The 21,328-nt window shown below is 63.2% G+C and overlaps 2 protein-coding genes across 3 annotated transcripts; both read right to left on the bottom strand.

Annotated features, from left to right (window-relative positions):
- Window positions 1-712: 712 nt before the first annotated feature.
- Window positions 713-9,464, bottom strand: ETNK2 (ethanolamine kinase 2). The gene is made up of 8 exons (XM_035347028.1): window positions 9,133-9,464; window positions 5,221-5,480; window positions 4,612-4,749; window positions 3,298-3,440; window positions 3,092-3,175; window positions 2,509-2,684; window positions 1,439-1,512; window positions 713-1,310 (listed from the first exon to the last, which is right to left on the bottom strand). Exons 1-8 carry the CDS (start codon window positions 9,415-9,417, stop codon window positions 1,238-1,240), a joined length of 1,233 nt encoding a protein of 410 aa, XP_035202919.1. The 5' UTR covers window positions 9,418-9,464; the 3' UTR covers window positions 713-1,237.
- Window positions 9,465-12,499: 3,035 nt separating this feature from the next.
- Window positions 12,500-20,961, bottom strand: REN (renin). 2 transcript variants are annotated; one of them, XM_035347027.1, is made up of 10 exons: window positions 20,859-20,961; window positions 16,588-16,744; window positions 16,325-16,448; window positions 15,949-16,067; window positions 15,603-15,799; window positions 14,837-14,845; window positions 14,414-14,536; window positions 13,738-13,882; window positions 13,560-13,658; window positions 12,500-13,172 (listed from the first exon to the last, which is right to left on the bottom strand). In XM_035347027.1, exons 2-10 carry the CDS (start codon window positions 16,726-16,728, stop codon window positions 13,011-13,013), a joined length of 1,119 nt encoding a protein of 372 aa, XP_035202918.1. In that variant the 5' UTR covers window positions 16,729-16,744; window positions 20,859-20,961; the 3' UTR covers window positions 12,500-13,010. The 2 variants fall into 2 exon arrangements, with proteins under 2 accessions (XP_035202918.1, XP_035202917.1); XM_035347026.1 differs by lacking the exon at window positions 20,859-20,961 and adding an exon at window positions 17,340-17,505.
- Window positions 20,962-21,328: the final 367 nt, after the last annotated feature.

The raw sequence follows: 21,328 nt of genomic DNA on the forward strand, positions 1-21,328 counted from the left end.
CCCCCCCCCCCCCCCACCCCCACCCCTTGGCACAATAAAGCTGACTTTTTGGAGCTGAGCAGGGGCTGGGAGAGCTGGGCTGGGGGCTTCACCCCCCGCGTCCCCTGCCCCTCTTCCAGCACAGCCCCGGGGCTTTGCTTCCCTACATTTTCTCTGTGCTGTTCCTCAGCTCCTTCTCCTACCTGCGGGGGGGTCCCAAGCTCCCCCCCCCCCCCCCCGGCTGCTGCTGCTGATGCACGACCTGGGCAGCGCTCAGCGGGGTGGGCTCAGCCTCAGACAGCCTGGGGAGGGGGGCAGCAGCCGAGTGCCACCCAGGGACAAAGCTGTGCCCCCTTTTTGGGGCAGGGTGGCTCCATCACCAGGGTGTCCCATGCGGGGACACGGCGCTGCACCAAGGGCGCAGAGGGGAGCACAAGGATGGGGCAGCACTGCCCCCCCCCACTCCCCAGGTGCTGGGGGAACTGGGAGCCCCCCCTGCCCCGCTGTGGGATGCTGCAGGTGGAGCCGGGGAGGTGCTGGCGGCCCAGGAGACCGCGGCCCCCAGGGAAAAGCGGCGGTGGGCTGAGGGCAGCGCAGGGGGCGCGGGCACCCTGAGCCATCGCTGCCCCTCGCTGCCTTGCAGCATCGGTCCCCAGCCTGGAGCCGGCATGGAAAAGGGCCCCCTGCTCAGAGACAGCCCCAAATCTGGGATCAACACTGACCTAAAAGATGGTTTGGGGGGGGCTGAGAGCCCGAGGGACACCGAGCGGGCAGGGCAAGGAGGCAGCGAGCCACGAAGCTGACGGGCACAGCGTGCGCCTTGGGCAGCTGAAGCAACCTGGCAGCGTTCGGGGCTGCTGAGCAGCCGGGGGGGGGGGGGGGACCCGTTCCCTCCCTTGGGGACAGCACGGAGGGAGCAAACCCACTGCCAGGCCCAGCAGCAGCAGTGCCAGCGAGGCAGGGAGCCGCTGGGCAGCGGGGCTGAGCCGGGGCTCGGCGCTCGGGCGGTGGGTGGCGAGGTTTCCTTGCGCAGGCAGGGGCCTCCCCGAGGCCGTGGTCCTGTCGAGCGTCTCGTGGTCCAGTCTTGGGTATGTCCAGGGTGTCCTTTAATCGGTGGCTGGGGCAGAGCTCCTCTCCCCCCTCACCACCATGAGGACCTGCCCTCACCCCCGGCTGGGGCGGGGAAGGGGCGAGGGGGGTGCCGGGGCTGTGGACGCAGCAAGGATAAAATACCTCAGGGTCTCACGGGCCAGAGATGCTATTTGGAGAGCTGCAGGGCTGTGACCACAGGCTTCATCTTGAAGTACTGTTTAAATCTTAGCTTTGCATATCTGCCGAAAGAGGGACGGCCGTGAGATGCTCGCCCCCACCTCGGTGCTGACTTCCCCGGGGGCAGGATCCGTCCAGCAGGGAGGGACCTTTGGGGACGTTGGTCCCCTCCAGCCCCGCGTGGACTCACCTTAAGAAGTTAAAGTCTATGGTAGAGTATTTATCCTGGATCAGGCCCCAGCATGCCCAGAGGAAATGGGATGCCTGCAACAAAACAAGGCTCAGAAACGGGCACGAAGCATCCCTGCCCGCAGGACGAGGTGCTCTCGCCTCTCCCGGCTGGGTCCCAGCAGCCCCACGGCTGTGACACCAGGACACGGGGTGGCAGCCAGCTGGGGCTGGCCCAGGCATGTAATTTTATATGCTCCGGAGGCGGATGGCAGCCCGGGTGAGGAATGCCAGCAGGAAGGATGCTGAGCAGCCGCACAGTGTGCTCGGGGCACCCGCTCAGGGTACGTGCTCAGGGGTGTCCAGCGTTTGTAGCTGGGTGCCCCTCCTGACCCCACTAAAGTGGGCAATGGGGATTTGGCACCACTGGGACATCCCTGGTGCAGCAAAGGGCTCTGCTGGAAGGGATGGGGGCAGAGCTCGGGTGTTTCAGCACGCAGGAGGGTGCAATTCAGCCAGGTGCTGCCACACCTAGGAAGCTTTGGCTTCGGCCTTTCTGAAAATCAGCTTTGTAAATGCTCTTGGTAAAAGTAAAGGGTTCAGGATGCCACCATCCCTCTCACAATTCAAGTGTGCCCATCCCTGCAGCAGCCTGCAGCACTGCTGGGGACCTCCAGCTGCTGCAGCCCGGGTTGCTCTGGCACGGGGAGGAGAGAACCAAACCCCCTCACATCAGCCCCGCTGGCTGGAAATCACCACGCCGGCTCCAGCCAGAAAAACAGCTGAGATTTCACCCAAAATTTCCAGAGGATTGGCTCTGTTTGCCCAAAAGAGGATTTCCTCATGCTTGGCTGCACCCTGGGGTCACGCAGCCTCTCTGGTGCGATGCCCAAGGCTGCTGCTGTCAGACGCTGCCCTTTGGCACACGCTGATGCTGGCTGGAGGCCAGCGCCGTCTCTGACCTTGCCCTGGGGCTCAGCACCTCCCTGTGCAGCCAGGCAGCCCCCTGCCCTCACCCCAGCTGCACCCTTTGGCTGGTGCCTGCCCAAAACCCATCCCCGAGCCCAGCTCCTTCCCACCTCCGGCACTCACCAAGGAAAACTTGTTCACTTGCACGTAGAGCTCCTCCAGCTCCTTGTCGGACACGGCCGGCCCCGCGCCCCCCTGCTCGCCCTGGGTGAGCCGCTTGTAGGCCTGCAGGTAGGAGCGCAGCCACTGCAGCTGGGTCTCCTTGCTGGGGTAGAGGCGGTAATCCACCTCCTTCACGCCTGCGAGGGGACCTGGGGTTAGCCATATCCCGGGGGGGGGGTTATCCAGGGCACGGCAGGGTGACCAAGCCCCCCCCCCTAAGTGGGACGGGGGCGTGAAGCCATCCCAGCTCCAGGCTCGCACGTGCTGGGGATCAGTTCTGATTCGAGGCACCTGCTCAGCTCCACCATGGTTATCAGAGCTGGGTTCTTGCGGGCAGCAGCAAACGGGGGGCCACGGCAAGCAGAGACCCCCCCCTCGTGCATCGCTCTCACCCCGGGCAGCCCCTTTTTTAAATTCCCTTGGCAAAAGTAAAGCTCTCGGGATGGATCCCTGCCCATTTCCCACGCGAGGGCAAGGGATGCGACAGCCTCCTCCGCTCCCCGAGGATGGGGAGCCCCTGGGGAGCTGCCACCACCCGGCTCACCCGCAAACTCGTTGAAGTGGTTCCCGATGTCGAAGGCCTGGTAGTTGTAGCCGGTGTACTCGTAGTCGATGAAACGAACTTGCTCTGTGAAGGCAAAGCGAGGGGCTGCGAGGGGCCGGGGACGGAGCCAACGGGTGCCCGTTGAAGGGGGGGACACGGGGCTGAGCCCCCCTCCAGGCTGGGCACGCCACGCCGCCGCCACCAACCCTGCGTCCTGTTGTAGATGATGTTCTTGCAGAGCAGGTCGTTGTGGCACAGCACCACCGGGGAACCCAACTGGGAGAGCGTCTCCTTCATCCAGGCCAGCTCGTGTTCAAGAGTTTCCAGGCTGGGCACGTCCTGGTGGAGGCTGGGGAAGGGGAAGGGGTTGGAGTCACTTCTGCTCGCCTCCCCTGGGGGCGGAGGGGAAGGGTTGCCCCCCACTTCCCCCCGTGCGTGTTATAAATGAATTCATCAGTGGCACGAAGCGGGGCTCACGAGGCTGGGTTTGGTCGGGAAGCCCAGCACGTGGCGCATCCCCGGTGGTGCCCGGGGCACCTGGCTCAGCCTCAGCCCTTCCCCTCTCCTCGCTTTGGTCCTCGCCCACCCCCAAGCTTCACCAAATCAGCCACGGAGCCTCGCAGCGCCGCTCGCATCCAACTAACCCAAAGGCCACGGGAACTTTTCGCATTCCCCGGGCCACGTAAGCCGTTCCGTACCCTCTGCAGTTGCAGTTCCAAGAAGAGAGCCGGTTAATAATTACCCACTTGGCTGCATTTAAGGTGCAGACTTGGGTAAAGTCTGCCCGCAGCATGGCAGGCACCGAGAGCAGCCCTGCGTCCCACCCAGCTGCCCAGGACCCAGTTAATTATTTGCCTGCCTCGGAGTTTGTTCACCTCCGCCGCCTCTTGGGGCTGCCCGCATCCCTCCATGGATGCCCTGGCTCGGCCGTGGCGCCCTCACTCACCTGACGTGAACCCAGCAAGGCATTGCCGTGCCAGCACTGGGGTGAACTGGTTTGAAATGGGGGCTGGCTGCTTGCGTCTACACTGGGACGCTGGTGACCCCTCCAGCACCCGCTGCTCAGGTCCCCCTGTAAGAAGGGCCTGAGCTTCCCCTTGTTCTAGCCGTGGCTTAAAACGCAGGCTAGGTTTGCAGGGAGGAGGAGGAGGAGGAAGGTTACAGCAGGTGGGAGCTGCTGGCTCAGGCCGGATCCTGCCTGGGTGCTGAGCAGAAGCGACCCAGAGCTGTCCCTGCCCTAGCGCAGCAAAAGTCCTCCCTGCACCAGGCAGCTGATCCATCCCACGAGCATCCCCTGCTCCGAGGGGCTTGTCCACAAGGTTGCTCACCGAGGAATCATGGCCCAAGCGTGGCCACGTGGCCAGGACCACCCCAAAAACCCGCTCGTGAACCCTGGACTTCAGCAGAGGCTTTACCTGGGGACCGGGGCTCTTCCCCCGGTCCCGTAGGAGGACCTAGAGGTGGGTGGGCAGCGGGTGCCCAAGCCAGAGCCTGGCTCTTTGGGATCCCTCTGCCTTTACCTGGGGTTGGGTACCTTTGGGCTGAGGTCCATCTTCACGAGGGCGAGGTATTTGTGCAGCTTCTGCCAGAGGATGGGCTTGGGGAGGCTCCCGTTGGCGTGGATGGCGTGCACCCGGGCCATCTCCTGGGCCACCAGCCTGGAAGGAGCCACGGAGACATGGGTGAGAACCTGGGAAGGGGCTGGAGATGTCTTTAAAGAGATTCTCAAAAGCACGCAGAGCACTGCTTGGGCCCCTCTCCATTTCAGCTGTGAGCCTCTGAAGGATTTCAGGACCCCGTCTGGGTGAAAGACGGCGTTGGCCTTTCCAGGGGAAGCTCAGATATAAACCACAATTCTCGGGCAGTCTCTTTATTCCCCAAAAGCTTAAAAAAAAAAAAAAAAAACAGTGAAAAACCCAGTGCTGACTCAGTGGTGCCCCTCACTGGGGAACTCAGCCCAGTTACCCCCCTGCACCACCCCGCTTTGGGCACGGAAAGGACGGGAGCAGAGCCCCCGGGCACCACCTTGGAGCAAAAGCAGCGAGGGGCAGAGCTGGAAACACGAAGCAGGGCCCGCTTCATCCCGCTGCCCCCACCCCATCCGCACATGCCGTGGGGGACCCCTGCACCTGAATATGTGGGGGTCCCGCACGTGGTCGGGCCCCAGGGCGATGCCGGGCAGGAACTCGTAGCAGAGCCCGTTCTGGAAGGCGCAGTAGAGGTCGGGGGCGCAGCCGTGGGCGCGCAGCACCTGGAAGTTCCTCAGCTCCGTCTCCCGGTCCACGAAGAGCTCCGTTTTCCTGCCGTAGATGCGGACCAGCACGGCGTCCACCATGTCCTCGTCCGTGTAGCAGGCCACGAGCTTGTTGGTGATGCCGTCGGTGAAGAGCTGCAGGGGGAGAGGGGCGGCAGAGGCGATGCCCACACGTCCCTGCCATGCGGGTGGGCACAGGGGAACCCCCCCCTTCCTCCCGGCACAGCCACCCGTGGGCAGACCCCAGGGAGAAAGCAACGTGGCAATGGCAACCAGAGGCAATGGGCAAATGAGAGCCGGACACAGCAGTGCCCGAGGAAAGCTCCCGTGGGAGGTGGAATGAATTTACAAGGCCTCGAGGCTCACACCTGAGCTGGGGCTCTGCGCGGGGCTTCAGCAACCCCAAAGCGCAGGTGCTTGGGGTGGAAACCCGCCGCTCTTTTCCACCTGGTTGCTCAAGGGCAGCTTGATGTGCTGCAAGCACGCTTGGCATCCCAGCAACCCTGGGAATCGGTCCCAAAAAAATCAGCGCAAACCTTTTGGCAAGAAAAAGAAAAAAAAAAAAAAAAGAGAGAGAGAAAAAAAAGCCACGGCAAACAAGGCTGAGCAAACACCACCACCCCATCTCCTCCTCCTGACCCTCCCCGCGGGGCCGGCCCGGGCGGGAGTCGCTGATAGGCAGGGATGTCTCTGCTGGGGACGTCTCTTGTCACTGCCCTGATGGCTCCTCGCAGATGGAAAGGGAGTTTTGTTCTCCCGGCTTGGCCGCCTGCCCGTGCACATGTGGGCCCCGCTGCCTCCCGCGCCGGGGTCCCCTCCCTGCCCCGCTTTCCATCCCCTAAAGCACGCCGAGGGGTTTGGGGCTCCTCGGCCCCACGGGTGACCCCCACGTGGGCGGGATGCTCAGCCAGAGAGGGGACCCAAAAGTCCCCTGAGCATTCCAGGGGACCCAAAAGTCCCCTCCCTGTGTTCAAGGGGACCCCAAAGTCCCCCTACGATCTCCCTCCATCCCCCTGCAGCCGGGCGAGACGGAGCCGGTGCGATGCCGGCGGAGCGGGAGGGCGCGTGGTAGGGAGCAGCGGTGCTCGGGGGTGGGACGGCTAATTTTAGACGGCTCACTCAGCAACTCGCGCTCCTATATAGGGTGCCTATATATAGGGCTTCCCCATGCAGCCTGCCGAGGGAAACTCAAAGCGCTGGAATTACACACGCGGGCTCGGCCGGCGCTAACGCCCCTCGCTGCACAGCTGGCGGCGGCGGCCCTGGGGCGAGCACATTGCACAGGGCGGGCTGTGCCAGCCCGTCGGCATCGCACCAACGCTGCTGCTGCTGCCTCGCCTGCACCTGAGTTGGGCTGATGCTGCCCAGGCAGCCGAGCTGCTTTGCCCAGGCCACATAAATCCCTGTATCCACCACGGTGCCATGCTCGGCTTCTGCTCTCCTCATCCTGCCGGGCTCCAGAGGGCAGAAATTCAGCAAGCACAAGGCGTCCCGCCACGCACAAGGCACGGCAGCGTTGCACCGATGCCGCCGCGAGCGGCACGCGCAGCAGCCGCAGGTGAGCGGCTCCACCTGGAGATGCTCGGCGCTGCCTCACACGCTGGCTCCACGCACTGCCTCGTCGTGCTGCCTGACGGCGTGATCAGCCCTTAGCAGAGGGTTTAGGGGGATTACTGAGCCTTATCCGCCCCCCCCCACCCCCCGCCTTGAATTCCAGGCCGTTAATTTTGGAGACTCTCACGTGGCTCGGCAGCAACCTGCACGCATGCAGGGGCTGGCCCAGGTTGGGGGCAGCACCCCCTCCAGCTCCCAACGAACAAGAGTGACTCCTTGGGATATTCCTTGATGATCCGAAGTACAGCTAATTGGTGTTGGGGCCATGGCCCTGCTACCAGCCCCAAACCTTTCCTGCTGTTGTCGTGTGATTTGGGTTGAGGGGAGGCAGGGGAGGCAAGTGTGACTGCACCAGGAGCTTGGCAGCAATGAAAAGAAAAGCAAGACCTGGTGCAGAGATACCGAAGGGATGCAGCTCTGTGCCGTGGTGCTGCACCCCTGCGAGGGGACACAGGCAGACCCCGGTCCCCTCCTGCAGCCCTGTGCCTGCTGTGAGCCCAGGGATCCCGAAGCTGCCACGTTTGCTGCCTCCCTGTGCCCACACCGGCACTCCTGCTGCCGCTCCGCGAGCGCCGTGCGTATCACAGCAGCCGAAGTTAAAAAAAAAAGTCCTGGGAGGCAGAGCACAGCCCTGTGCTATGCCGAAGTCCTCATGGTGGTTTGTTCAGCTCCTCATCCCTGTGTCTTATTGCTGGGCAGGTGACAGAGGTGTGCATGCACCTGGTAGCACCGCTGGGAGTCATCAACGCCTGCGCCGCTTCGGTCCGGAGATCCTTCTGCCCAGGAGCAGAGCTCAAAGGATGAGGAGCCGGCTCCCCGGGCACAACCTGCAGCATGAGGCTGGAGACCCTGGCAGCTGGAGGGCAGGTGGGGGAGGCCGAGTGCCCAGACCCATCCTCCCCGTCTCCCGCACCCTGCCCCAAGCACCGGGGGATTTTTTCCATGGCACAGGCACAGCCTGGTACAGTCCCTGCAAGCAGCTGTGCACTGACACCGTGCACCGAGGTGGTGTGAACTGGGCACCGCTCCAGTGCGTGGAGGAAAGCTAACAGGAACGCTAATAGGAACCAGCTGAGGACCAGTGTCCCACTCCAATCCCCTCCCGAACTGCTCTTGCAAGAGCAGAGAAGGGAAACACAACTGGAGGTTCCCCCCACATCTCCCAAGTTTTTTTTTTATTATTATTATTTTAAATTAAAAACACACGCACGCACGAGCTGCTGTTGAGCACGGATTCCCCTCCTATGCCTGGAGAGAACCTGGCCACCAGAAAGCCAGGTCCTTCTGCACCTCAGGTCCCCCCCAGCCGTCACCGCGGCGGGCAGGGCTGTGCCGCGCTAGGTGCCGTGCAGCGCCCGGGACATTTCCTGCCCTGACAACTATGTGGTGTGAGGAACTCCAACTCCAAGCTTCCTGTCTGTTACCATCTGCCCTTTCGCGTGTATTTTCCTGCAGCTTCTTGTATTTAATTACACTTGGCTATTAATACATTTTTAATGACACTCCAGGCACACGGGAAGTGTGCGCCTTCGGAGGACACGCGTGCACACGTCCGTGATTTTCAGTGCACTGCTGCAGCCCCGCTTTGTGCCCCCCAGTGAAGACGCAGCCCCCGCTTCTCCACCCCAAGACCTGGCACTCACAGAGGGGGACGGGGCTGCAGAGGCACGCAGCCCCCAGCCCCAGGACCCGCTGCGCCAGCTCGGGACGATGCCAGCTCCCGGCCGAACTCCTGCTCAGCCGTGCGAGGGGAGCGAGCAGCGGTGCAATACCGCTGATAACCCACGCCAGCCCGGCTCCTAGGAACCGCTGCTCCCCCAAGCAGGGCGATGCCAGGGGGAGGGGGGGGGCTGCCAGCACGACCCCCAGCCTCCACCCCCCATAGCAGCCCCCAGGGTCCCGCTCCCATCCGCAGTCCCCACTCCGTCACTCCCCAGGGGGGGTCCCCAAAGCCTGCTGGGGGGGGGTCTCAGTGCCGGAGACCTGTGCACACCTGCTCAGCCCCTTTCTTTGGAGAGCATGGAGGGGGCCAGGATGTGTCCCCCCCCGGCAGGCCCCGCAGCCCCCTCGGCAGGTCCCGTAGCCCCCCATAGCGGGACCTCGGCGCCCCCTTTGCGCACGCCCTGCGTCCCCCCCCCAGGGCGATCCCCCCCCGCCCCGGCGGGGGCCATACCTTGGTCTTCACCCTCTCCGGCTCCCAGCCGGGTCTCAGCTCCCGCACCAGCCGCAGCGCCCCGGGCAGCACATCGCCCTCATCCACCGCGATCCCCAGGTGGGGAACGCACGGAGGGACCCCGCGGCCCCTTCCCCGACCCCGGTCGGCTTCCGAGCAATCCGGGCAGCGGCCGGCAGCTCCGGCCATCCCCAGCTCCGAGCACCCCGACCCTCGGCCCATGTGCCGGGGGCTGCGGCGGGGCCGGCGGCCGCGGGGAGGAGCCGCTCGCCGCTGGGAAGCCATGAGTCACCGGCCCGCCTCCCTCCGCCCGCCTTCCTCGGCAGCTCCCGCCCGCATTGTGAGCTCAGCGGAGCCCACACCGAGCCCCGCACCCGGCTCAGCACCGGGGAACGCCCCGGGGAGCTCCCCCAGCCCGGCCGCCGCCGCCGCCGGAGCATCCCCGCGCTGCGCCCCCGCCGCATCCCAGCCCCGCGTCCTGGGGATGCTCCGGGGGTGGAGGGGTGCGCCCCGCAGCTGGGGATGCTCCGGGGGTGGAGGGGTGCGCCCCACAGCTGGGGTTTGGGATCGGGGCTAGAAAAACGTGGGGATGGAGGTGAGCGCATGGGTATGGGGGAGAGGGGTGAGGTTGGGGTTTTGGGGGGGGGGGGGGGGTTGTGCTTCAAGGGGTGCTGGTGGCGTGGTGTGGTTTGATGTTTGGGGTAGCCCTGGGGGGAGATAGGAGATGGATGCTGTGGTCCTTGGGGGTCCCTTCTGACTCAGGATGTTCTGTGATTTTGTGGTCTCCAGGAGCCCTCCCTGCACTGCCCTCTCCAGACCTGCTACCATAAAACATAGAATCACACAAACACAGAATTGGTAAGGTTGGAGAAGTCCTCCAAGATCACCTGGTCTGGCCATCCCCTGCCACCAATGTCACCACCAAACCCTGTCCCCAAGCACCACATCCAGCCTCTCCTCGAACACCCCCAGGGACAGTGACTCCACCACCTCCCCGGGCAACCCCTTCCAGTGCCTGACTGCTCTTTCTGAGCAGAAATGTCTCCTCATTCCCAACCTGAACCTCCCCTGGCACAACTCGAGGCTGTTCCCTCTGGTCCTATCGCTCCTTAGAGTTAGCTCCATCTCACTCACGATGCTCCCACCCCACAGCAATGGGGATTTATAGGGGTGCTGAGGAGAGCTTCGATAGTTAAGAGGGAGCATTCCCCAGCCGTCGGCCCCGCTCCCCATGGCCTGCTGACACCTCTCCTGCCCAGCTTCATTATCAGAGGAAATTACAGCTGCCTGTGGCTCGGAGCAGAGAATGCCCCCTCCAAAGTTTACAGCTGGCTGCGGCTGAAACCAGCTAAATGGACCGTGGAGACTTGGGGAAAATCATTTAAGGAAGGGGAAAAAAATAAACCAGCCTGTTCCCTGCGTTGCTATATATAGAGTGAGCTCTGTCAGTTTTAATAGGATGGTCGTAATTGCTCCGGCTGCTTTGCTGGGCTGAGCGTGGCCTAATTGCTTGCCCATAAAGATCACAAGTGTTAATACGGGGCAGTTGCGGGTTAGCAGTGCCTCGCAGCCTGCTCTGCACAGCAGGCACCAGGAAATCGCCCTGGCACAGGCTATTAGAGGTGTTAATAGGCTGGCTTAAGGGGCCCTCCATCAGCACCACAGCAGCCCGGGCACCTTTCCCTCCCATTGCTCGGAACAACAGGAGCAGAACGAGACCCCAAAAAACCTCCCGTCGGAGGCCAGCCCCACCATTTTCCAGCTGAGGGCTGTATGCAGAAGCCATCACGGGGGGGTTAAATCACCTGGTGCTTTTTCAAGTTCAGAGACACTCAAATCCTCTCCAGACCAGACCCTTTGCAGTACAGAGTAGGGCAGAGGAGGCTTAGCTATTTGCAAGATTTCCCTGTGGAGAAGCTTGCCAGCATCTCCATGAGCCTAAAAGGCCAGGCTGAGGCTCCAGAGCTGGCCTGTGCAGCCCCCACTTGCTGAAGGTCCTTGGGGGGGCTCTGTCCCCCCTCCTGTGCTCATACCCACGTGGCTGCTCCTTCCCAGCCCTGGGGTTTCCTCTGCTGGAGAGCAGCCGAATGCATGGCAGCGAGCTCAGGAAGCTCTGGATGAAAGCGGATGGCCAGGGCCCCTTCCCTCCACCCCCAGCCCCAGGGGACCATCAGCACTGCTCTCCTTGTGCCCCGTAGAGGCGACGGATCTGCTGCAGAAGGTGGTGGAAAGAAGCAAGTAAATCCTCGGGCGCCTTGAACTTCCCCTCCCTGCAGACCCAGGGATGTGCATCCCAACGCGAAGAGGTTTAAATACCCCAGCGAGGCTTCACGGCCACACAGACCTCGACCCTGCCAGTGGGGAAAAACATCCGCTCAGCCACATCCTCCCCGCTGCGAGGAGAGCCTCGTTCCCTTCTGCGGAGCAGGGAAGGGGACGAGGGGCTGTGCTGGCAGGGAGGGAGGGTTGGCACGTTGCTGGCTGCTGGCTGGCAGCACGGCGCAGCAGCAGCCCTGCTTGTGCTGCAAGGAGCGTCGCCCTCCCAGACAGCCCGAGAGTCAGCTCGTGTCAGCCTGTGCTTTGGGCAGCGCTGGGAAATCCTCAGCAGTCATCGCTGGTGGCAGAAACGAGGATGAGAAGCTTCTGCAGTCGGCTGCGCTCAGATGGTGGCTTGCTCCAGGCTGTGCTCCAGAGCCGCGGCACTCACAGCACCTGAGCGGGTCGAATGGGAGACGAGAGCGCCTTGCAAACCGCTTGGCCTTGGGGAACGCTCGGATTCGCAGCTGCTGTGCCGTGTCGGGAGCCACCGCAGCTCCGCAGCTCAACGAGAAATGTCAGCCCGCCGTGGGAGCGCTGCCTGCACCTCCTGCCGGGGCTGCCAGCCCGGGGCTCGCAGCTCCAGCATCCCCGCTGAGCGGCTCCGCGGGCAGCAGGGGCAGAGACCAGCCTGGGGCTGGCAGCTCGAGCCAAGGCGGCGGTGGAAACAAATCAGGCACTGGGGCAGCCGGAGCCGCCTTCCTGGTGGGGCAGAGCCAGCCGCCCTGAATCGGAGCCGCAGGCGCCTTCCCCTCCCCAGAGCGCAGCAGACAGAGGGACAGCCCCGTCCCACTGTCCCCAGGGTGCCACCAGCCTTTAGAGGAAGGCAGGACAAGGCACGGGTAGCTGCAGGAGAGGCTTGCTTGGTGTTTGTGCAGACCCCGGGTTGCCTGCGGGCAGGTACAGGGGGGTCTCGCTCTTGTGAAATGGGTAAGGAGAGAAAAGCAGCGCCTGCTGTGCTGAATCCCAGAAGAGGAGCACTTGTTTCCCAGTTCCCTTAGAAGACTTTTGTCTGATTTCTCCCTTCTGCAGGAATAAGCATCCACTCAGCTTCCTGTTGCTCTGAGACTGTTTAATATTAAAACACGAAGAGGGGTAGGGATAACGCCAGCCGAAACAACCGCCATTAAAACCAGCCTGAATATTTTTTTTCCCCTTCAAAGAACCACCATGACGATAACAAACCATCGCTTTACAGCATCTGCAAGCGCCTCTGCTCCAGCCAGCAGAGATCTGCCACACGCTGTCCTGTTGCGCATCACCCCAAAAGTCTCTGGAGGTGCAGCCCCAGACCCCGGCTTCCCCTGGGACCCCCGACGGAGGATGCTCGGCGGAGGATGCTCTCCAGGCTCCCGTCCCCCCCAGCAGCTGAGGCTCTCGGGAAGCAGCGCGGGGGTTTTGGAGTGGGAGAACACGAGGCTGTGCAGTTGCTTCAGTACAGAGAGGAGGTGGCTGTGCTTTAAGGAAACGCCGTTCCCGTTTGCATTCCCATTTTCTTCTCCCGGGTGCTGCTCCTGCCTCCCAGCTGGCTCCCCAAAACCCCCTCCCCGGGGCCCCGGCGCTCAGCGGGCCGTGGCGAAGCCGATGCGGTTGTTGCGCCGGTCGAATTTGGTGTAGTAGTGCCCGATGAAGCTGGCGCCCAGGATCCAGAGGGGGCCAGCAGGCGGGGGGATGTCCAGCCCCGAGAAAGCCACCACGCAGACGTCCTCCCCGTACTGGGATTGCTGCAGGGAGGAGCAGAGCCCGTGACAGGGATGCCAGGAGGGGGATTTCTAGCTCAGCATGCCATCCCCGGCCCCACACCCTGCTCTTGGCCTTCAATTCCCTTCCTCCACGATGGGATATCCTTGCCTGTCTCCGCTCTTTGCTTTCACCCCCAATCTCCCCCAACCACCCCCCAGGAAGCAGCGACAGGTTGGTCTGGACGCTGCTGAACAGGAGGGTTTGGGGAAAAATGGGAAGCATCCCTCTGGGGCTCGCTGCAGCTGCCTTGGGGGAGCCAGGAGGGTGCAGCGCAGCCCAGGATGCTCCAGGAGAACCACACACGAGCTGTGTCACTCTCCCCGTGGCGGTCCCATCCCCTCCCACCCGCACGGAGCGATGCAGCTTACCCGCAGGACGTAGGCTGAGCCGCCGAGCGCGTACGCCTTGCCGCCCAGGTGGAAGGAGATGTTGGGCAGCTGGGGGACTCGGTCGCAGTCAACCACGTACTGCGGGAGAATGAGACGGTGCTGAGCCCCGGGCTGGGCTGGGGTGTGGGACAGGGGCACGGAGCAGGGCTTCGCTCACCTCTCCTTCAGCCATTTCTGCTGCCCCGATGGCTTTCATCAGCACGGACACGGGGCCGGCCGGGCCGGTGATGTAGGATGCTCCGGTGTCGATGGCCACCGAGCAGCCTTCCTTGCAGAATAACACTTCAGCCCCTACAGACACCCTGCAGCAGGAGGCAGAGGGGCCACCCTGAGCCTCCCGTGGTCACCACTGCTCAGCCCCGAGGGCTTCCATGGCCAGAAACACCACCCGAGCAGAGCTTTGTGCTGCTCCCAGTGCCTCCAGCACATCAACCCTCCGGGGGCACCTTCAAGCTTCTCAAACGCGCAAGCTAAGCTTCAGCACGTGCCTTTTTCATTTTACTTTTTAAAATTATTTTTGAAAATCAAACAAAGCAGACTTGTTTCAGCGCCTCGCACTGCCGCTGCAGGCTGAAGGGGGTTAAATTCCTCCACCGCAGCTTCAGAGCTGAATCAGCCCACGGTGGTGCCTCCCCCTCCGCATTCCCCAGCGCCGTGATGCTCAGCGCCCTGCGGCTCCGTGCCAGAGGAGCCCACCCCGCTGCTGCCTCCCTCCCAGGGGGGAACAATCTCCCCGCCACCCCCAGCGTGCTTCTCCCAGGCCAACCCTCGCAAGCCCATGGCGGTTTGTAGGGTTTGCCCCGGGGCCATGTCGAGGTGCTCCCTGTCCTCACCCCTTCATGCTGATCTGCCAGTAGCCGCTCTTGCTGACGCTCAGGTAGTGGAAATCGCCGGTGTAGTAGGCTGGGTCGCTGCCTCCAAGGATTATTTCCCCGCCGGGTTTCAGGGGAGCGTTCCTAGGGTGCAAAACACAGCGGGGTGACTCCCCCCCCCCCTCACTTGGGGTCCCTGAAAGCCCAGGGGCAGGGGGCAGCAGCATGCGGGGCTGCCATCACGGTGAGCAGAGTGGGAGAAATCCCGGGTTAGTCCAGAGGGTGCAAGACAGGAGGACCGAGGGCTGCAGCGCGCGGGTCCCCGAGCGGCCGGGTGCAGGTGCGCAGGCGGTGCCCGGTGCTGCAGCTTTGGGGTCAGCTGCCCCGGGGTGCGCGGTGCCTGTTAGCGGGTGCTGCCTCGAGAGCTCCTGCTTGTCTTCTTACTTCGAAGCTCTGCAAAGACAGAGGGGCTCTGTCAGGCTGTGCTCTGTGGGTGGCGGTGTCCCGGGGGGCTGCAGGCACCCAAGCAGCACCCGGGTGAGGCCGCGAGCACAGCTAGCATCCTTAGGGCTTGTTTGGTATCGACTAATCCACCTCTAGTTGAGGTAAAGAGCCACAATTTGTGCTTTAAGCACGCGTTTGTGGGGCTGGATGTTGTTGCACGTGGTCAGGCTGCTGTGGCTGTGATCGATGGGCAGTGCGGGGAGGGGGCAGCGTTCCTGGTCTGCCAGGAAAGGGCCCTTCCTCTGCTCCTCTGGGATTTAGTGCTGCTGGGAGGAGAGATGCTGGGGCACAACAGCTTGGGGCAAGAAATCAAGCAGGAAGGCTTGCTGAGGCAGGTTTTTCTTCTTCCTTTTTATTTTTATTTTTTTTGCCTTTAGGTAAAGCCCTGAATCCACTCCCTGCTTTGATGGTTCCAGCCCCACGAGCAGAACCTTTGCAGCCTGATGGTGACACACGAGTGGGGAGCAGCCGTTCCCGGCACTCCCTGCTGGGCAGCTGTTTGAGCACCCACCTGGCTCTGCCTCCTGGGCCACCTCGTTCCACCCCAGCCCCTTTGGGCACCCTCCCCGTGCCCTCCACCCCAGCCCAGGTCCCACAGCCCCAGCCGCGCCTTCTCCCCAGCCCTAAGACGTGCCCCCAGCACCGACAGGATTGCAACACCCACACTTTGCAAAACCAGGCGCTCCCCCAGCCCTGCGACACCCACCGGCTGTAGTAGACGGAGAACACGTCCTCCTTGAGGATCTGCTGGGAGAGGATGCGGTCGAAGACAGGGGTGATGCCGTCGATGGCCTGGCTGGGGTATCCCATGCCCAGGACCCCGTCAAACCTGGCAAAGATGAAGGGGAAGGCGGGCAGCGCCGTGGCCTCGGCAAACACCTGGATGATGGGGATGTCCGACACCTGGGGAAGGGCACGAGTGTCTTTGCGGGGAGCTGCGGGGCCAAAAACCAACAGAGCCCCCCGGTTCTTGGGTACCTGGCCGGGCTCCTATGGGGGAGCAGAGCTCGCTGGCAGATCCAGGTGCTCCGAAATTCAGGGCGTGCACTCACCATGACCACGTCCTGGCTGAGGAAGCCTTTGACGCTCCCCGTCCCGTAGCGGATGGCGAAGCCGGTGCCGTTGGCGATGTACGTCCGCGACTTGGAGGAGTCGTAGCGGCTGTGGGAAACTGGGGAGGGGCACAAGGGCATCAAAGGGAGGAGACAGCAGGACCGGCTGGCGGTCCCTGCTCCCCCAGCCTATGGGGGAGGATGAACGCAGCCTGCCAAAGCACCAGGAGACCCCACAGCGGTGAACAGACCCCGCTGGGCAAAGGGCTGTGAGCACCCCTCGAGGTGAAGGGATTTGCCCACATCCACGGGGAGCAGCTGGGGCTGGAGGGGGGTCAGCCCCAGGGTCCGGCCGTGCCCCCACCCCGGCACTCACCGCAGGCGCTGTAGAGGGGGGAGCACTTGCAGGACGGCACCCACAGGTTGGCCGAGCCCGTGTCGAAGACCACCTTGAAGGTCTGCGCGGGGGTCCCGATGCTGATCTCGCCAAAATACTGGGTCTGGAAGAAGCAGAACATGGGGGCTGTGACTTGGGGTGCACAGCTAGCGCTCCAGATTTCGGTGCTGGAGCTGGTGGGAAAGGAGGAGAGAGGGATATGGGGTGGGGGGGCAATATGCCCCATTTAGGGAGGGCCTCACGTCCAGGTAGTTGGTGAGCAGGGTGGGAGCCGTTCCGTTTCGGGGGCCGGCCGCCCCGCTGCGCCTGCCCTGCCGCAGCTCGGGGAAGACGTCAGCCACCTTCACGCCCATCTCCTGCAGCGTCTGCCGGATGGACGGCATCCTCCGCAGCGCGATCCTGCGGGCACAGGAGAGGGCTGGGGGGCCTGGGGGGCACCCATTGGAGTCGTCGTCCCCCCCCCCCCCCGCCCCCGGGCCGGGGGGTCCAAGGGGGGGGGTGGGGGGGGGGGCGGCCCCCCGGCGCGGGGGGGCCGCCCCCGGGGCCCCCCCCCCTTGGTCCCTCTCCCCCCCCCAGGGATGTGGCACTCGGGGTGCAGGGACAAGGAGGGAGGACCCCGGGGGTGGCTGCTGCAGGAGGAACCCCCCCGGCACCGGGCTTTGGTGGCACAGGGTGGCCACACGCTGTGCTGAGGCTTGGAGGTTCTGTGAGCCAAAGGCATCACCTTGGCCTCGTGGGTTATTTGGGAGGCAGAGCTGCTGCTAAGGCACGCGGTGCTCAGAGGGAGAGGGGAAGAGAAGCGGGGAAGGCGAGCTGTGCCAGTGCAAAAGAGAAAAAGAGGAGGCGAGGTGTTTCCCAGCGGGTCCGGGGGAGCAGAGCTGCACCGGGTGCCGCAGGAGGAGAGCTCTCGGGTCCTCGGCACCATCCTGAGCGCTGAGAAACGAGGCGAGACGGCAAGACCCAGCACATCACGGTCCTCATGCATGGCTGGTACCTCTGCAAAGCCTGGGCTGGCGAGTGGAAGAGGCTGGAACCCCAGGTCAGGGCCAGGAACAGCAGGTACTGCAGCACCCTCCTGCTGTGGCCGGCCAGCATCGCGCTCTCGCAGGGCAGCCTCCTGCTCTGCTTCCTTGCGTCCCAGAGGGGAGGGTGCTTTTATAGCCTGGGTTTCTGCCTCCCCGTGGGATTCTCCTCCCCGCTGGCCGAGGGAGGGCTGGGGATGCTGCAGGCAGCACGGTGCAGGTGGATGGGGGGTGCCCGTGGTGGGTCCCACAGGCTGGCAAAGGCAGCTGTGGGTAGCCACGAGCTCCTAACCCACGCTCTCCGCAGCCCTGCTCGGTGCCAGCACCAGGGCATCGCTGGCACAGCACCTGCAAGGCACGGGCCAAGCGCCTGTGGGTGTCCCTCAGGATAGGTATTGGTGACGGGGACCTGCCCCGAGCTGAGCAGGGCAGAGGAGAGCAGAGGAGCGGGGTTTTCCCGAAGGGCCAGGGGTAGGAGCAGCAACCGCATCCCCTCGCCCATACAGACACTGTGTGCCAGCCCACCAGCCCCTGCCACCCTTATGGGGGCTGCTCTGAGCCCAAAGGGGGAGAAGCCCCCCCAGCTTCATGACACCAGCGAGGGAAGAGGACCTGGGGGCAGAGAGGGGCTGAATTCCCTGGAGTTAATCAAGGCACGAGCACCTGCAGCCGGTCAGGAGGAGCTGCCGGCTCTCTGCCCCCTATGAGCAGGGTGCGGAGGAGCTCAGCACTGCTGGGGGGCCCCATTTGGGGTCCCCAGCCCTTACATTTTGGAAGGGATGTGCACCAAGAGGATGCACAGGTGGCACAGATGGAAAACTGAGCTGCCCCAAACCAGCAGCAGCATCTCCTTCGCACAAGGAACGCGGATGGCCCAGGCAGGGCCGTGGCTCCCTGCTCAGCACCCGGCCCGGGCTGTGGCTCTGGTGCATGGGGTGCTGTGTGCTGGATCAGGCCCCTGCAGCTCTGAGCCCAGCACTTGACCCCAGGGAACCTCGGTGGGAAATTACTGCAGCGGCAATAAAAATGTTCTCGGAAGAAACCTGCGGCTGCACATGGCCCTGCCTTGAAACCCCAGCTACGTAAACGTGCCGGCACACTCCTGCTGCAGCCAGGATTCATCCAGGGCACTGCTGGCATCCTTGCCCAGGGGAAACGGGTGCTGGGGGGGGGGGGGGGGGGTGAGGGGGACACCCCACAACCTACAGACACCTCATTTCCAAAACCAGGGCTCCAGCCTCCTCCCCCCGCCAAAAGAAAATAATCCCTCTGGGATTTTGGCCGCAGCATTTGGAGCTGGGGAAGGCTGAACCCAGCGGGCACCGAGGTTCAGCCCCCGCCGGCCGTGCTGCCCCCCATCCCTGACGTCTTTTCCCACGCAGGGCCACGGCGCTGCGTCACTGGGGGTGGCCTCGTGCCCCCGGCATGGGCTGCAGAGGGTAGAGGGGTCAGGAGGCAGCAGCCTGGCCCCTGGCGAGGAGCCACCAGGCATAAATCCCCTTCCCGGGCATCCCATGGGCTCATTTGCCTCGCAGAGCCCAGGTCCCCAAAGGAGGGATTGGGGTTGCAGCGTGACATCAAAAGGAACGGCGTCAGCCTGGGGAAGGTGATCCCAGGGCATGGGGCCGTGGGGCTACGGCATTTCCAGCTCTGCTTTGACCAAGGGAGAGCACGTCCACAGGACCCTGAGGATGCTGAACCAACAGGGTATGGCTCCGGGCTCGGCTTTCCCGCAGGAGGGATGGACGGACTCATCCCCCTGGGGCCACCAGAGCACAAAGCAGCTGGGAAAGGCAATGGGATGTGGGTATGGGGCCAGGCACTGCCTGGTGCTGGTCCCCAGGGAGGAAAACCAAGGCTTAAACAGGGAAAACCAACTTACCGAAGCCCGTGGCAGGGGAGCTGCAGAAGAACCGAGGGCTGGTGCCTTGCAGCAGGCAGTGCCAGCCCCAGGGCTGGGCTGGCAGGCAAGCAAACAGGCTGGCAGTGCCAGGGGATGCCCCCTTGGTACACGGCTCCTTCCTCCGTGCAAGGAAAACCCCCTCCAGGCATTTTCCAGCCACCTCCAGCAACAGCAGGACGAGCAGCTGGTGCACGGGAGCAGGGGTGGAAAGAGCTGCCCACGGGGCTCTGAATAACCAGCAAAGGGAGCGTCTGTGGGGGGGGGTTATAGGGAGCAGGGCAGGGGGAGGCAGCACTGCTAACAAACAGGACAGCCGCAGGGCCATCAGCTGCCTCGAGACCTCCCGGATTTTATCCCCTGCCCTCCGGGGGACCAGACCCACGGGGAGGGTGCTGAGCCCTTCCCACACAGCCCCGAAGCAGAGTTCTGCTCACCAAAGCACCTCTTAAGGTGAATTTGCACCGGGCCGAGATAAGAGGCCAGCAGGCGAGGCTGCAATTTCCCCCGGCTGATTTGTGTGCTGCTGCTGGGAGCCTGCTGCAGGTTCCTTCAGAGGGTTTCGCACAGGTCCACCTCCTGCAAGGAGCAGCTCGTCCAGAAATAACAGGGGAATGCTCTTCAAGTTATTTCCTGCCTGCTTTCAAGGAGCCAAGTGATTGAGCTAAGAGCAGATTCAAGGAAAATGCTTTCCAAAGGGCAACAACACTTTCCTGGGAGGAAATCATGCTCCTCTCTAATGCCGGGCTGATCTGAACGAGGGCACTTCTTCAGAATCAAGTTTGAACCCGGTGCTTGTAACCATCCCTCTCTAAGCAACGTCATTAGGAAATTTGGCGAAATAGCTTTGTTTTTCTTGAGGGATCTTTAAAACAATACAAAAGGCAGGTGCGTTTCTGTGCTTCCCACGCATTTTACTCACATCTCTAGCCTGAGTTTGTTGCTGTGGGGAAAGAAAACAAAAACACATGAGGATCCTTGCTCCAAAGGACGGAAAACCTCAAGCAGAAAAGCAACTTTGGGGAAGGATGGAAAGGAAAACGAATTGCACCAGCACCGGGGGAATTCAGCCACTGACGTCAGCAGAGCCAGGGCTTCACCCAAAGTGTTTTCCTAAAACCAAACCCGCTCCAGCAGGGCCCACGGAGGCAGCAGTTGGCTGAGGCAGAGGGAAAACATCGCCCTGCGAGGAGGCTCTGACGCAGGCCCAGGAGGGCAGCGCCTGCTCTGCCCCCCAGGCAGCTCACGGCTGCCCCAGGGACTGGGGGGGGGGTTAAATATAGAGCTTTGTTATGGCACATGTGAGGTCCCAGCACCGTGCCTCTGTCTTGGTGGCTCCCAGCGGATGAAGCCTGGCTGTGAGATGTTCTGCAGCCCCAGTGAAGGCTTTCAGCTGGGATGGAGCAAAGACAGGCATGGCAGATACGCACCAAGGAGGCTGCAGCCCCCAGCCACCTGTGTGGTATCCAAGCGTGGGATGTCTGAGCTCACCCCAGCTCCTGGTGTGCTCCAAGCCCTGCTCCTTTATCACCCAACGTGACCCTGATGCCTGTCCCACCCCTGCCTTCCTCCTACCCACAGCCAAACTCACCCCAGGAAGCTGCAGCAGAGGTTTTCAGGATGGGAAAAGAGCTAACATCCTGCACTCAGACTGAAGGTGCCCCCTGCAAACCAGCAGCAAGGGGCAGCTTCCCCCAGACAGAGCTTCCCCCAGACAGAGCTCCCCCCCCCCCCGGGCTGCCCTGCTTTATCCCCACCGGAGAGCTCGTCCCCTGCAACCCAGGGCTCAGCTGGGTGCTGGGGCTGGGCTTTGGGTGCCCAGACGAGATGCCCCACATCAGCTGCGCTCCCAGAGCTGTTCCCAGCTCCGCTTTCACCTGCTGCAAAGCCACCGCAGCCCTCGCCCCGCTGCAGTGCCTGCGGAGCGCCGCCGGGCACAGCCACCGCCTGGGCTGCGCTTCCATCAGGAGGGAACAGGTTCAGCGCAACCTCGTTAATTAACTCCTGCAATTTAAGAAGGGGATCTGCACAGGGACCCGCTTTGATGTGATTGCCCCGGTT

Source organism: Oxyura jamaicensis, chromosome 26 (genome assembly GCF_011077185.1).
Source record: "Oxyura jamaicensis isolate SHBP4307 breed ruddy duck chromosome 26, BPBGC_Ojam_1.0, whole genome shotgun sequence".
In the NCBI taxonomy this organism is placed as follows: Eukaryota; Metazoa; Chordata; class Aves; order Anseriformes; family Anatidae; genus Oxyura; species Oxyura jamaicensis.